Raw genomic sequence first — 14496 nt, forward strand, 5'->3', positions numbered from 1 at the left:
GGCGAATAGTGTTGCAGGCTGTAGCAGGAGAGACAGAATAGCCCTTTACTCCTCCCTTTGCTTAAGGGGAAGGGCAGCTCTTTCCTATCCAATCAGCAGTAGAGCATTAGAGGGGAAAGAGGCTGAGGAAGAACAGGCACCCCGCATTATGTCTTGTATCTCTCGGTATTGGAAGCTATTGTACCTGATGTGCTACAATGATACACCAGTGCAGTGCCAGTTAAACCAGTGTGAAACTGGTGCAACAACATGGATTTGCAATCATCTGTCTGTTAGAAGGTAACTCAAGTAATCTACCAATCAGAAAAAGCACCAGTCTGTCTGGAGAGTCAGTACTGTACTTTAATTATTCAGAGGAAAGATGTGAAGTAGAACTAAATCCTAAAATAAGAGTTCTCAACTTTTTATCTAACCCAAAACAGGCTGCAGTGTTTTGTCTTCCCAGTTCTAGAATGCATTTCATCTAGTAATTGTGTATTAGCAAACATCTAGTGTGTCATATCACACCTGTTTCCAAGTTATTTGTCAAACAGGTATTCATTAAGTCAGAGTAAATAAATGTGTTTGTTCTGGCACTAGCTAGACGTTCTTGAGCTAATTCTTACTTGATATAAAGATTTTCAAGATTCTGTTTCCAAATCTTATTTCTGATACTTGACTAAAGGCCCATCGTTTGCTTACCAGTGGGTGTCCTTATCTGAAACAATCAAAAAAGATTTTGGAGACATTTTGCAGCCATTTCCTGCCATAGAAAGAAATTCAAGTAAAGGAAACTATATTTTGAATATGATAGGGTGCCACTAACAACTAAATGTAGGTAGGAACAATGAGTCATTGCCATTGCTGAGTGTTTACTTACTCATTTCTAAATCTTTCCTCCTTCCCTCTCTCAAGTCAAACCAGTCACTCACTGTTTTAGACATTGTAGAAAAATGACTTTCAGTTCAGAAGAGTGTTTATCTATTTCCATTTAATCAGCGTGGTTATCAGTAACACTTAAATTCAGACTATACCATGTACGTTTTGCAGTCTTAAGTTGTGAAGGAAATGTGTTGAAGAGAGGTTCATATCAGAGTTTTTTGAAACCAATCTTCTGTAAGGCTTAAAGATTTTTGTCTGTTACTGTTATGTTCATGGAATAAACAGAGAGAAGTTAGATGAAAGCATAAATAATCTTCCTGGAAGGTAATGCTTATTTCTTAGAATTCAGAACAATAACACACAAGAACCCCAAGACAGAGAGAGACAAAAGTAGGTTGCTCCCTTAAATAGAAAGGCACATCTCACCCCACCTTACTATGAGCTTACTGTTTGCAGACTGACTACTCAAGATCCAGACCACATGTTTTCCTACACAGGCCCCTAGATGCTAGCAGGACCAGGATCCCTCTTGACCTTTCAAGCGACAGCTTACAACTCTAACATACTTTTCAGTACAACACTGTTACCTTGATGCAGTGTAAACTGTACCAGAACAAATAATTTACCGGAATTTGCCAGAGAAATCTTGTATTTTAGTGGTAAAGGATAGAAGAAATGCACAGATTCTTCTTAGCCTTTTTAAAAAAACTATAAGACCGGGTGACTGACACTTTAAATTGTATACCTGGAAAATACTAAGGTAGGATTGAATGAAGTATTTAACAAGTGTAAAATTGACCTTTGATTTTATTAAACTTTGTTTTTACTAAATATAATTTTTGGGCCTAAATTTTACAAATTTGTTTTCCTTTTTAAATTTTTGTAGGCTTGAGAATATAATTCTTCTAATAAAAATGTTAGCAAGTTAGTCTTAAATATAGATAAGAAACTTCTTATCACAGAAAGCGTAATAGGTACAAAATGTTATGGTAGTCATTAAGGTTAATGGGCAGATTAATTCCCAAAGAAATAAATATTGACATAGAACTGAAGCAAAGTACTGCATGGTATTAGGAGCATTGCTCAGCAGATGGGATAGGTGGACTGAGAAGACCAATAGGTTGTGTCTATACTGCACATTAGTAGTGGTGGTGTATAGGGCATGTGTAGATACATGCCGCAGCGAAAAGTGAACCGCGTCCACACTGTGGAATGTAGCTATGTGTGGCATTGAATGGCTTTGGTGGGGGGAGGTAGTGGGAAAAGGCTTCCGTGACTCCCTGGTGGCAGAGCCTTTCCCTGTGGCATAGAAAGATTCCAGCATTGGGATGCTAAACTGCTAAAAATAGCAGTGTAGAGAGGGGAGGCACTGCTTGGGTGAATACAGAGCCAAGTGGGTATATACAAAGGCTTCAGGCATTACTTTACTCTATTTGCCTGAACTGTGCCTCACCGTCTACACTGCTATTGATACCCGCTCTGGGACGGGGAGAGGGGAGGTAGCTGTATATGTACTCTACACATCACTGTAAAAAACACGCAGTGTAAACATGTCATTAGGCTGTGTCCTTACCTTTCCTTACCGTGTTCCTGCCCTGGTCCCTGTTTGATTGTTAGAATTTAAACTGTGAGCCTGGGATTTTGATCTCCATATCTTTCTTTTTCAAAACTATGAAATATAGGGATAATTTAGTAGAACTGTGATATTGTTTGGTCCTTTTCATTTTGTAACTTATGTTCCAGTCTACAACAATTAGCTGCTCTCAGCCATTCATCATAAATCACCTGAGGATGAGGAACTGAGATCAATATATTGAAAATGATTTACTGTACTAGATACAGCTTTTGATAGAAAACCTTATGTTGAAATTAGGTAAATCTGCCCTAAAAAGGAAGAGTCTGTAAAGAACTATAAGGGAGTATTTTTTAGCAGAGTAAATTAACAACAAAATAACTAGCAATTTCCAAGGCATGCCAAGTCTCATTGGATCTTGAGACTGCAGGTGAATGTTTTGACACTTCTGCATGATGGAGCTGCCTTTTCAACATGAAAATCTCTAAGGTCTTGTTTTGAAAATTTAAAAGGGTATAAGAATTTGGGATAGACTATCATTTTGACACATTACTGTCTCAAAGGTGGATGATAGTGTTACATCCTGGTCCAGTATCCCACTGTATGGCAGCTGCAATCTCTTGCAATTACAGGTTTACATATGCTTCTGTATTGCTAGGCAGAGTCTACTCATTGTTCCTAGCTCTGGGCCTGTCAGGCAGACTGCAAGCTCAAACCCCCTTGTTTGTGCCTTTCTTTGCAACTTGAGACTGCCGCCCTAGAAGTTAAACCAGTGCCTCAGACTTTGAGTGCCCAAGAGCTCTGCTGAATCTGTGGGTGCTCTGGGCTTCTAGTTTAATCTTTTCAGGGACAATGTGGCAGAAAAGCAAAGAATTTAGGCTTAGCAAAATAATTTCTTAATCACAGTAACTTTATTCTTAAAAGGATTTGAGAGTTACAGCTCTTTTAAAAATAACAAAAGTCCTGAGATGTCCCTTCCCCATGTCTGATCTCATTCCTTTTGTGAGTCGAAGGTTTGTCTGCATTCCACGCTGTACAGAGTCCCTCTTATGTTCTCTCTCCTATGGATCATGTTTACAGCTTAAAGCATCACGTTACTCTTAAGTAGTCTGTTTGCTTGCCATTTGTTCCTCCTGAGATGTTTTGGCCTGCTCCCACTGTCATGCTGGCACCAGCTGCATAGAAAACCATTGTTCCATGAAGGTGGACCAGTAGGTGTGTCATTCACAGTCCATAGTTTCAGATTGCCATCTTGATGGTAGTCCTTCAATGAGGTGTCAAGCACTATTCCTGGGTTAGGCTGTAGCATGGAATGGAATTCAGTAGTCTTACCTTAGGCAAGTTTGGACATGTGTTCAACACACAATACAAAATAGAGTTCATAATTTGATACAAATATCATCTGTGTCACAGTTAGCAGTTGGCCCATAAGAGGAAATAATTCAGCTTTGACTTCTTGATGAACCAACGTTGTGGAAGTTACGAATGTAGACTGCATAAGTAATTGGACTTTGATAAATGTGGTGGAGAGCTGTAAACCAGAAATTTCCTGTTTTGGCATACTTGGTAAAAATATTGATCTTTATGGCTTTGGGATGAAAGATGCTGGTCTGAGAATGTTCGTGTAATGCTTAAATTTTGTGCATTTTAAAAAGGCTAAATAAGGAACCATATTATCATTTTTACAGATGAGGAAATAAAAGGAAAGAGACACTGATTTTGACAAGGTCACAGAGCAAATTAGTGGTAGAGATTGCAATGCTGATGGAGAGCTTCCTGTCTTCACCAATATGAAAGAACAACCACAGTTTTCTAATACAGGGTTTTTTAGAAACTGCCCCTAAGCAAATTCAAAATCATAGTATTGTGCAAATTATAATGGGGATTAATGGCATTCATACAGATAATTCAGCAATATTGAAAATGCTTGGCTTTAGCAGTACAAAGACGACTATATATCCACATCTAAAAATCTGCATTCAAGTATTCATAGGACAGCACAGTAGTAAATATTACCGTGTACAGTAATGTAGATGCATATGAAACTATAATCTTGTAGGAAATCTGAAATGGCAGTCACAAGCATTTTATTACAGTGGTTACGGATAGCTATTGCTATCTTTTGATTGCAAAACAGTTTAATTTATAACTCTGTCTTCAAATGCAAAACTTCCTGGAAAAGAAAATTACCTTTTGAACTCACGGCATTTGAGCAAAATCCTTTCAGCAGCTCAGAGCATGGGATCCTACTTCCTCTGTATCATGTAGTGTCCATTTAATTTTTATGTAAGACTAAGTTGTTAGTCTTTCTCTGAAAAATACTTGGCTGGAGATGACGCTCTCTTCTTGGGCTTGATCCTGTGCTCATTGAAGTCCATGACAAAGCTTCTACAGACTGCAATAGTACAGGATGAGGACCCTAATACACTATTACTTAAATAGTCAATATTTGAAAAAAGTACAGAATTCTAACTTTGTCAATTTAATAAGGCCAAACTGAAAAAAGTAAGGCTTATGCTAGGCTCAATAAAGTATTCAGTATGATATATACAGAGAGGGAGTCTGAGTTGTTTTAAATTTTTGTATTGTTTTGGTTATTTTTCCCCCCAAGACTTAGAATTAGAATTAAGAACACACAAGTGGTTGGCATGGTTTAACCTGCATATTATGTTGCTACATGGAAGTTATGTACACTTTAACAAACATTACTCACCTTCTTTGTTTGTTTCAAGTTCTCTGCAGGAAAGAAGAAATGTGGATGTTTTAAATATTTCTTGTCCTGGGAGTCCAACTTCACAGAAAAGTGAGTTGAATGCTGTGATATTTATATTTTAAATTGAGAGAACAGATCCCATTTAAATAACTTACCAGAAATTGATATTGAATTATTATAGGAAAATCTGGGAAGGAAAGATAAATATAATGCCAAACAAATAACCATATCTATATTTTACCATATGTTTTTATGTAGGACTGTCAATTAATCATAGTTAACTCATGCGATTAATTCAAAAAAAATTTACTGCAATTAAAAAAATTAATCACGATTAATAGCACTGTTAAACAATAGAATACCAATTGAAATTTATTAAATATTTTTGGATGTTTTTCTGCATATCAAATATATTGATTTCTATTACAACACAGAATACAAAGTGTAAGTGCTCACTTTATATTATTTATTACTAATATTTACACTGTAAAATTGATAAAGGAAATAGTGTATTTCAGTTCACCTCATACAAGTACTGTAGTGCAATCTTTTTCGTGAAAGTGTAACTTACAAATGTAGATTTTTTTTCGTTACATAACTGCACTCAAAAACAAAAGAATGTAAAACTTTAGAGCCTACAAGTCCACTCAGTCTTACTTCATATTCAGCCAATCTCTAAGACAAACAAGTTTGTTTGCATTTACGGGAGATAATGCTGACTGCTTCTTATTTACAATGTCACCTGAAAGTGAGAACAGGCATTCGTATGGCACTTTTGTAGCTGGCGTTGCAAGGTATTTATGTGCCAGATATGCTAAACTTTTATATGCCCCTTCATGCTTTGGCCACCATTCCAGACGACGTGCTTCCATGCTGATGATGCTTGTTAATAAAATAATGTGGTAATACAATTTGTGACTGAACTCCTTGGGGGAGAATTTTATGTCTCCTCTTCTGTTTTACCCGCATTCTGCCATGTTTCATGATATAGCCATCTTGGATGATGACCTAGCACATGTTTGTTTTAAGAACACTTTCACTGCAGATTTGACAAAACGCAAAGAAGGTACCAATGTGAGATTTCTAAGGATAGATAGGGCACTCAACCCAATAAGAATCTGAAGTGCCTTCCGAAATCTGAGAGGGTTGAGGTGTGGAGCATGCTTTCAGAAGTCTTAAAAGAGCAATGCCCCAAAGCGGAAACTACAGAACCCGAACCACCAAAAAAGAAAATGAACCTTCTACTGGTGGAATCTGACTGAGATGATGAAAATGAACACGCATTGGTCTGCACTGCTTTCGATCGTTACTGAGCAGAATCCGTCATTAGCATGGATGCATGTCTTCTGGAATGGTGGTTGAAACATGAAGGGACATATGAATTTTCAGCCAGGGGTGAAAATAAGCCAGTACGGGCCGGTATGGCATACCGCTTAAAAAGTGGCTGGCAGTACCAGCCCGTGCTCAGGTGACGTTAAAGTGCTGCTGTGGCAAAGGACCCTGCTTAAAGTGCTGCTGTTGCAGCGCTTCAATGTTGTTGGCCCTTTTCCCCCCCCAACCCCCCTGGGGCCGCCGAAGTCAGGGAGGGTAGGAAAAGGAGCAGCTGTCCCAGGGCCACAGTTTAAAACGGCCCTGGGCTCTGGCTGCTGCTGCTACAGCAGTGGCCAGGGCCCCGTGCCCTTTAAATCACCACGGGAGCCCTGGGTGGCGTGGGCCAGGCGGTGCGGATGGGCTGGCTGGGGGATGCTGACCCGCATCTCTGCCCCTTCCACCTGAGGCCCCGCCCCTTCCAAGGGCCGGAGCTGGCCCCCATACCGGTAAGTGTTGAATTTTACTTTCACCCCTGCCTTCAGCTCATCTGGCACATAGATATCTTGCGATGCCAGTTACAACAGTGCTGTGTGAATGCCTGTTCTCACTTTCAGGTGACATTGTAAACAGGACGTGGGCAGCATTATCACCTGTAAATTTTAACCAAACTTGTTTGTCTGAGCAACTGGCTGAAGTAGGACTTAGTTGACTTGTAGCTTCTAAAGATTTACATTGTTTGTTTTCTTTTTGAATGCAGTTATTTTCTGCATATAATTCTACATCTGTAAGTTCAACTTTCATTATAAAGAGATTGCACTACAGTACTTGTATTAGGTAAATTGAAATATGCTATTTCTTTTGGGTTTTTACAGTGCAAATATTTGTAATCAAAAATAAATATAAAGTGAGCACTGTACACTTTGTTTTCTGTGTTGTAATTGAAATCAATATATTTGAAAATGTAGAAAACATCCAAAAATATTTAAATAATTGGTATTCTATTATTGTTAACAGTGCGATTAATTGCGATTAATTTTTTTAATCATGTGATTAATAGCAATTTTTTAAACTGCTTGACAGCCCCAGTTTTATGGTTTTTTTTTTTTTTTTTTAAATAAACTATTAGCTTTTAAATAAAGGGAAGTTAGGAAGGTTTTTTTTTTCCTTTTTTTTCTTCCTCCATCCACTTTTACTTGCCTAATCCTTGGATTTCTATGTATTTTACTAAACTCTCAAGTGGATATTTGTGAGAAGAAATTATCTTAGATGAAAAATGTATGCAAAGAGTTCACGTCTAACCCAAATAACCTAATACCATTTAATTAGTCATTAAGTTCTATAGATCTTGAGGAAATAATAAGAAGAAAAATTTCTAGTGTTACACAGGAACAAGTTAGCAATGTTGCTCAGTTGCTTATAAACAAGTTCATTTAACTCACTGAAAACAATTTCTGTGCAAGTTCAGACATATTCATTGCAAGCAAACAGATCACAATGAACTGGAACCTAAACATTGTGCTGAAATGTGCCTTTGCCAGAAAATGAGGGAGCAGAAAAAAGGGCTACTGGCTGAAAACTAGAGAGTCCAAACGCAGTTTAACAGATACTTTAAAACTGATATGTCCAAATGTCATTGATAGTGAGACAGTAGAATGAGTCAGAAGAAGATGGTAAAGACAGAAATAACTTGGAGAAAAAAAATTGAGATGCTGGATTTCAACAAGGGTCAGGAAAAATGTTCTCATTCTTTAGAACAATTAACTGATAGTCTGTAGGATAGAACTTCTAAGGAAATGAAGCATCTTCATTCCCTTTTTCTGTAAAGAATAAACTATTACAAATCATGGGTACAACACACAAACTTTTGTATATTTTTTTTGTTTTGTTTCTTAAATGTAGCACAAGTAGAAATTAAGTATCCTAAAAACCGTTTCAGTTTTAAGATGCTTAAAATCTTTTAACCTTTTTTCCCCAAGAAACTCCTCTATTCAATAGTGGGGCTTGGGTGTGAAGATCAGAAGAGACTGCAGAGCGTAGTGGAACAAACTGAACATTGCCTTCACCCTAATTTTCAGATAAGTTAGTCCAGAATACTACATAAAGCAGATCAACACACGTACCTGCTCTGAAATAACAAAAGGTGCATTTTAAAACAGACTTCATTGTTTGGTGTGAATGAGTGTATGGAAACTCTCTCTCCCCTACTTCAGAATAAAATGACTAAAGTTGACTGGGCTAAAATTAGTAACAAACTAATCGTGGCTAAGTTTACTTTAGCCATTTTATTATGAAGAGGCGTGAGTGTCCACAGACACACTTGCACTGAAACAACTAAATCTACTTAAAAAACAAATCAGTGCAAGTTTTCATGTAGGACCAATCCATTCAAATAAAAAACATTTACTCTTTCTACAGTGTAATCAGAAAACGTATTGAAGGTACAGCACTATCCCGTACAGATTTGAAGTACAGTACTAATTTCTTATTGATACAACTTCCTTTTTTTTCTCTAAAGAAACCTCCAATGAGGAAAAGCCATCTGTCATCTCTCCGTATGGGGAAACTTTTCTTTTCAACAGCCCTGCAGATGCCAAGGTAAATTGAAAGGTCTCAGTATAAATACTGTAGTGCAGTATGTTATTTGTTGCCCACCCTCCCTACTGTGTGAATGTGCACGCACATACTATTTCATCAATTATTTCTACTACAAATATTTCATGGACCAGTAACTTTGATATAGTGAAGAATGAGATGCACTTTGTCTTTCAGCAGTAGTAGGCCATTGCATGAAGTACATAAGGAAAGTCATACCAGATCAGACTGATGGTTCGTCTAATCTATTCTCTGTTGCCAGTACCAGATGCTTTAGAGGAAGATGCAAGAAATCTGGCAACAGACATTTATAGAATAACCTGCCCCAGTAGAAGTTTCTAACTCATCACAACCAGTTGGCATACACACTGAAGCTTGAAGCTGTCCTAATATCTCATGTAACTATAGGTATTCTCATTATCAAATGTCTAATCCTTCTTTGGATGCTCTTGTCTTCAGCGAGATATTGTGGGAATGAGGTCCACTGATCAATTATGTCATATAAAAATATTTCCTTGGATCAGTATTAAAACTTGTTGCTTTTTTGATTTTCACTGTCTGTTCTTGTAATATGCAAAAGGGTAAATAGTAGCATCTGAATTCCCTTCTCTGAATTAATTTTTCCTTATACTTCTGTCGTCCCCTCTTATTCATCTGCGCCTTTTCATAGGGGAGTCAAATGTTGTTGTCAATGGGTATCCCCATTGAATGGAGGTATTTCAGGTGGGGTTCTGCAGGGTTTAGACTAGGCGCCAATGCTGTTCAACGTTTTCAACAAGGATCTAGAAATATAATATCACTGCTGATAATCTTTGCCTCACTTGCAAATTTTGGTGGAGTGGTAAATAATGATGACGACATTATTCTACATCCGTGCTCTTCGCTGTTTTTGAATTGGGGGCCACTTTGGCAAAAAACTTTCAATGTGAGAGCCCCATCAACTACTAAATTAACACATTGTTTACTACCTTAATGATGTAATGTTACAGAGCCATTTGTGTAACTAAACCAAAAGTCTACTTGTGCAATAAAATGATACTCCTTTTTATAAAATAATAACCAGGAAAATGTATGGAATTAAAAAGGCAAGTCAACTTTTTAAGAGTAGAATAATGCAAACCTTACTTCAAAAACTGGATGACTGAAAGTATGCCTGTTCCTCCTTGACTTTGTTCATGCAGTATTTGTAATCGGTCATCGCAATCCTAGTAAGGCAGTCTGAATGTTGGTTGGTCAATTTTTTCCTGTTTTCTTTTCAACCCTCTGGCTGGGGGTGAGGGCTCTTGGGTGGAGCTGGGGATGAGGGGTTTGGTGTGTGGGAGGGGGCTCAGGGCAGGAGCAGAGTGTTGAGATGCGGGGAATGGGTGAGGGCTCTGGCTGGGGGGTGCGGGTTCTGGGTGAGGCTGGGGATGAGGAGTTTGGGTTGCAGGCAGGCTGCCCCGGGGCTGGGGCCAGAGGACCCCTCTCCCTGCTGGCCGCACCTAGCTCCAGGGGAAGGGCTCTCTCTCCCCCCTTGCCAGCAGGGAGCTCTGGGGCAGGTGGAGAGTCCCACAGCAGCCCCAACTTGCTCCCCTCCCCAGTTCTCACCCACCTCCCTCCTCTCGAGGTCTCTGCTGCGTGGCCCTTTAGAGCTGCTGCATGGCTATTTATAGCCTGCTGTATGACCACTCAGCTTAGAGGGAACTTTACAAGCTGCACTTAGGGTCAATGGGAGCTGCCACTGGCTCACGGGCCTTGCAATGAAGAACACTGTCCTACAAAGGGCAATGTGGATCTCTTGGTAAACTGGGCGAGTTCAAACAAAATCTGCCTTAGTTCAACCAAATGTAAGATTATATATCTAAGAACAAGGAATGCAGGCCACACCTACAGAATGGGCACTGTGTCCTGGAAAGTAGTGACTCTGAAAATGATTTAGGGCTCATAGTGGACAAGCAATGGAACATGAGCTTCCAGTGTGGTGCTGTGGCACAAAGGGCTACTGTGACCCCTGGATGTACAGATAAGGAGTAGGAACAAGGTAATTATTTTATCTCAGTGTATGGCCCTCGTGAGACTGATACTGGAATTATGTGGACAGTTCTGGTGTTAACATTTTAAAAAGGATGTTGAAAAATTTGACAGGATGCAAGAAAAAGTCACATGATTCAAAGTCTGGAAAAAATGTCTTATGGTTAATAATACCTCTGCAAGTATATAACTATATCTATATTTACATGAACTGAAGATAAGGTCATGTGCTATTTGCCCCAAGTGGGAAGGGCAAGAAGTCACACAAATGACTTTTTAAGCTTCTTGCTCTCCCCTTCCACTATGTGTGGGAAAACCATTAAGGAGTTACAGCTGAGAGATGAGTCAACATGAGGGAACTGGGAATTCATGTGGCTATCTGCCCTGAAGATTGACTGGGGATATTAAGAAAACCTGCCTGAGTTAAACCAGGAGGGAAGGCAGCAGATTGGATTGGAGACGTCTGAGAAGCTGCCTGAGCAAGAAATGGTTTTATGTATTTATTAAACCAGGGGTTGGCAACCTTTGAGAAGCGGTGTGCCAAGTCTTCATTTATTTACTGTAATTTAAGGTTTCGTGTGCCAGGGACCGGCGGCCGGAACCCCAGACTGACAGCGGGGGGGTGGCAGATGGAACCCCAGACTGGCAGCGGACTGAGCTGCTCAGCTCGCTGCCAGTCTGGGGTCCCGGCCCCTGCCAGCCGGGGTCCCAGCCACCGGCCCTGCTCAGCCCACTGCCTGCCTAGATGGACGGAACCCCAGGCCGGCAGCGGGCTAAGCGGGGCCCCGGCTGGCAGGGGCCGGAACCCCAGACTGGTAGCGAGCTGAGTAGCTCAGTCCGCTGCCAGCCTGGGGTTCCGTCCATCCAGGCAGGCAGTGGGCTGAGCGGGGCCGGCAGCTGGGACCCCGGCTGGCAGCAGAGTGCCACGAAAAATCAGCTCACATGCTGCAGGTTGCCGACCCCTGGATTAAACTATAGTACAATTCAAACAATCTTGTTTTAGAAGCTAGCTTTTAATTGGCATCCAATCTGAGGAGTCAGTTATATGTATGCTGGTGCACTCTGCACTTGCTCAGTTTATGGTTGTCCTGTCTCTTTCTGTTGTCGAGATACAGCCTTCAAATCTATGTTTGATGTAAAGCTTCTCCAAAAGCCCCCAACAACAGTAATGCTGGAAACTAAACCCTTCCTTTCCACCGCCATTTAGCTGGATATGAGTGCACTTCGAAGCTTAAATGGGTTCATTTATATGCTTCCATCATAAATCAGGAGCATGTTGTGGGGTTTGTTTCTTTGTGTTCCAAAGGGCATGGGAAACACAAGAAAACTGAATGTTAAAGCTATCCTAATGTAATAAAGTTGTCAGATCAACTTTTGGAAATGCAAATGTTCCTAGAGCAATGTTAATGCTCATATGTTGTACATCTTGAATGTTTTGTGGTATACATTTCACAACAAACAGTAATAAGCTAAACATTTAGCTAGAAAAATTTAGAGAGAACATACTAGATATATGTAGTATAGCTGTGTTCAGTATTACTGCAGGAATCTGAAAATAGCATTGCTTCCCTTTCTTTCTTTAACTGAGCAGCCTCTTCTTGACAGTACACTAATGCAATTTTGCATTTAGAGAACAACTTCTGTCATGAAAGATAGGCCAAAGATACAAAATCATACACGCAGTTAAGCAATACATGACAGTTAAACTTGTGACATTAACCATAGAAAATGTTATTGCAGAAAAGATATTGTTGGTTATATTTCAAGATAATCAATTTTTTTGTCAATTTTTTGGGATTGCATTTTTTCTCTTATGTATGTGGATTAAATGTATTGTCTTTGGAGGCTGCCCAATAAATATTTAGCTGAAGTTTGTTTTTTAAATAGGGAAAAGTGAAAATTTGTGAAATACTTGCTTCCAAATAAAGACCAGATTATTTCAAGTATTTGAGATCAGCTGTGCTTATTTCGTATACTAAGAAGTGCTTAAATGTCACAGTGGCACCTTTACTACTGTGGGGTGTCGTGTTCCTGATTTTATAGTTGCAAAAAGGTTGCATGTCATGTAGGTCATGTAGCAATCCAAACCAAATGCATGTCTCTATAATTAATTTTTTCTTTCCAGGAAATCTGTGGAAATGAATTCTTGGCTTTTGAAGAAAAAATGGAAGATAAAGAAGTGACTGAAGAGCATTGTCTTCATGATAAATCACGGTATTACTTATGAATTAAGGACAAGTTTAAACCTATTCTCGCACCTGTCATCAACTTTTTTATTGAAATACAGTAAAAATGGTTGACTTGCACCTCTGGGATCACAATCAGAATGGCATAATATATTTATGGCGATCTGACCCCTCTCTAGCATCAGTCTGAGGTTGTATTCTGTGACAATCTGGGAACATCTGCCCCCAGGTTCCTGAACTTTTGTTCAGACTTGGATTGATGTTGTTTGTATCACCTTGTTCTACTGGTGGTCCCTCCCATCAGACCAGGGAAATTGTGAACTTTATCTTAGATATCTTCTAGGGGGCCGTTGCCTGCATGCTACCTTCATCTCCCCTTCTTACCCAACAACACCAGTACTTACTCTTGGGGTGGGGCTGTGATACTTACCTGGCACTCCAGCCCTAATCTACAACATATGGGAGCTGTCCACTTATGCAAATTTCCCCATTGAGGATTTTAAAGGGTTGACCTGGTCTCACTTGGAAACAGAGACCAGGCCACAACCCCAAAGACAAGAATGGGTCCAGTACACTGGGGACAATGAATTCCCTTTGAAGTTCTGAAAAAGTCATAGAATTGTAGGAGATTAGAGTTGGAAGAGACTTCAGGAAGTCATTCAGATCTCCTAATGAACCAATAACTGTTGTGTCACTGCTAAATATAGGGCATGGTAGGATTCATTCTTGGTCACAATTACAATAAATGTGGTTTGTTTCAGTGTAAGGTCTCTAACCTCATAGCAATTTAGAATGACTGTTCACAATAATTATTATTACTACAGTTTTATTTATGCAATGTACTTATTTAATAAACCAAGAGTAAAATTCTGTTGTTTTCTTCTAGTGTATTTAATATCCAGAAAGGAAAAGCATCATCTGAGGACCGTGTGAAAAATGAATCGATATCTCAAGAGGATAAATTTATGTTACCAGAACAGCTTGCTAGTGAATCTGAATATACTACTGTGGAAGAATGTTCTCCATATTTAAGAACAAAAAAACATAAAGCCAAAAAGTATTCTTCATTCCCTAGTACGAACCGAAGCAGAAATCTGGAACACTCTGTTAAACAATCTATTTATTTTCCGTCATTCGGTGATAACCAAACTATCACCTCGAATGACTCAATAACACCCTATGCCTGTTTTTATGGATCATCATTAAAGAAGGTTAAAGCAGGGTGGTTGGATAAACTGTCACCTCAGGGG

At 39.3% G+C, this 14496-nt stretch overlaps 1 protein-coding gene across 1 annotated transcript in view; it reads left to right on the plus strand.

Moving 5' to 3' along the window:
* The window catches only part of ARAP2 (ArfGAP with RhoGAP domain, ankyrin repeat and PH domain 2), a 192831-nt gene that overhangs the window by 17522 nt on the left and 160813 nt on the right, over positions 1-14496 (plus strand). Inside the window, exons 3-6 of the mRNA XM_077815769.1 lie at positions 5167-5237; positions 8974-9053; positions 13186-13274; positions 14133-14495. Coding sequence (XP_077671895.1) covers positions 5167-5237; positions 8974-9053; positions 13186-13274; positions 14133-14495 — 603 coding nt within the window. The remainder of the gene's footprint in view (positions 1-5166; positions 5238-8973; positions 9054-13185; positions 13275-14132; position 14496) is intronic.

Source organism: Eretmochelys imbricata, chromosome 4 (genome assembly GCF_965152235.1).
Source record: "Eretmochelys imbricata isolate rEreImb1 chromosome 4, rEreImb1.hap1, whole genome shotgun sequence".
NCBI classification, from domain to species: Eukaryota; Metazoa; Chordata; order Testudines; family Cheloniidae; genus Eretmochelys; species Eretmochelys imbricata.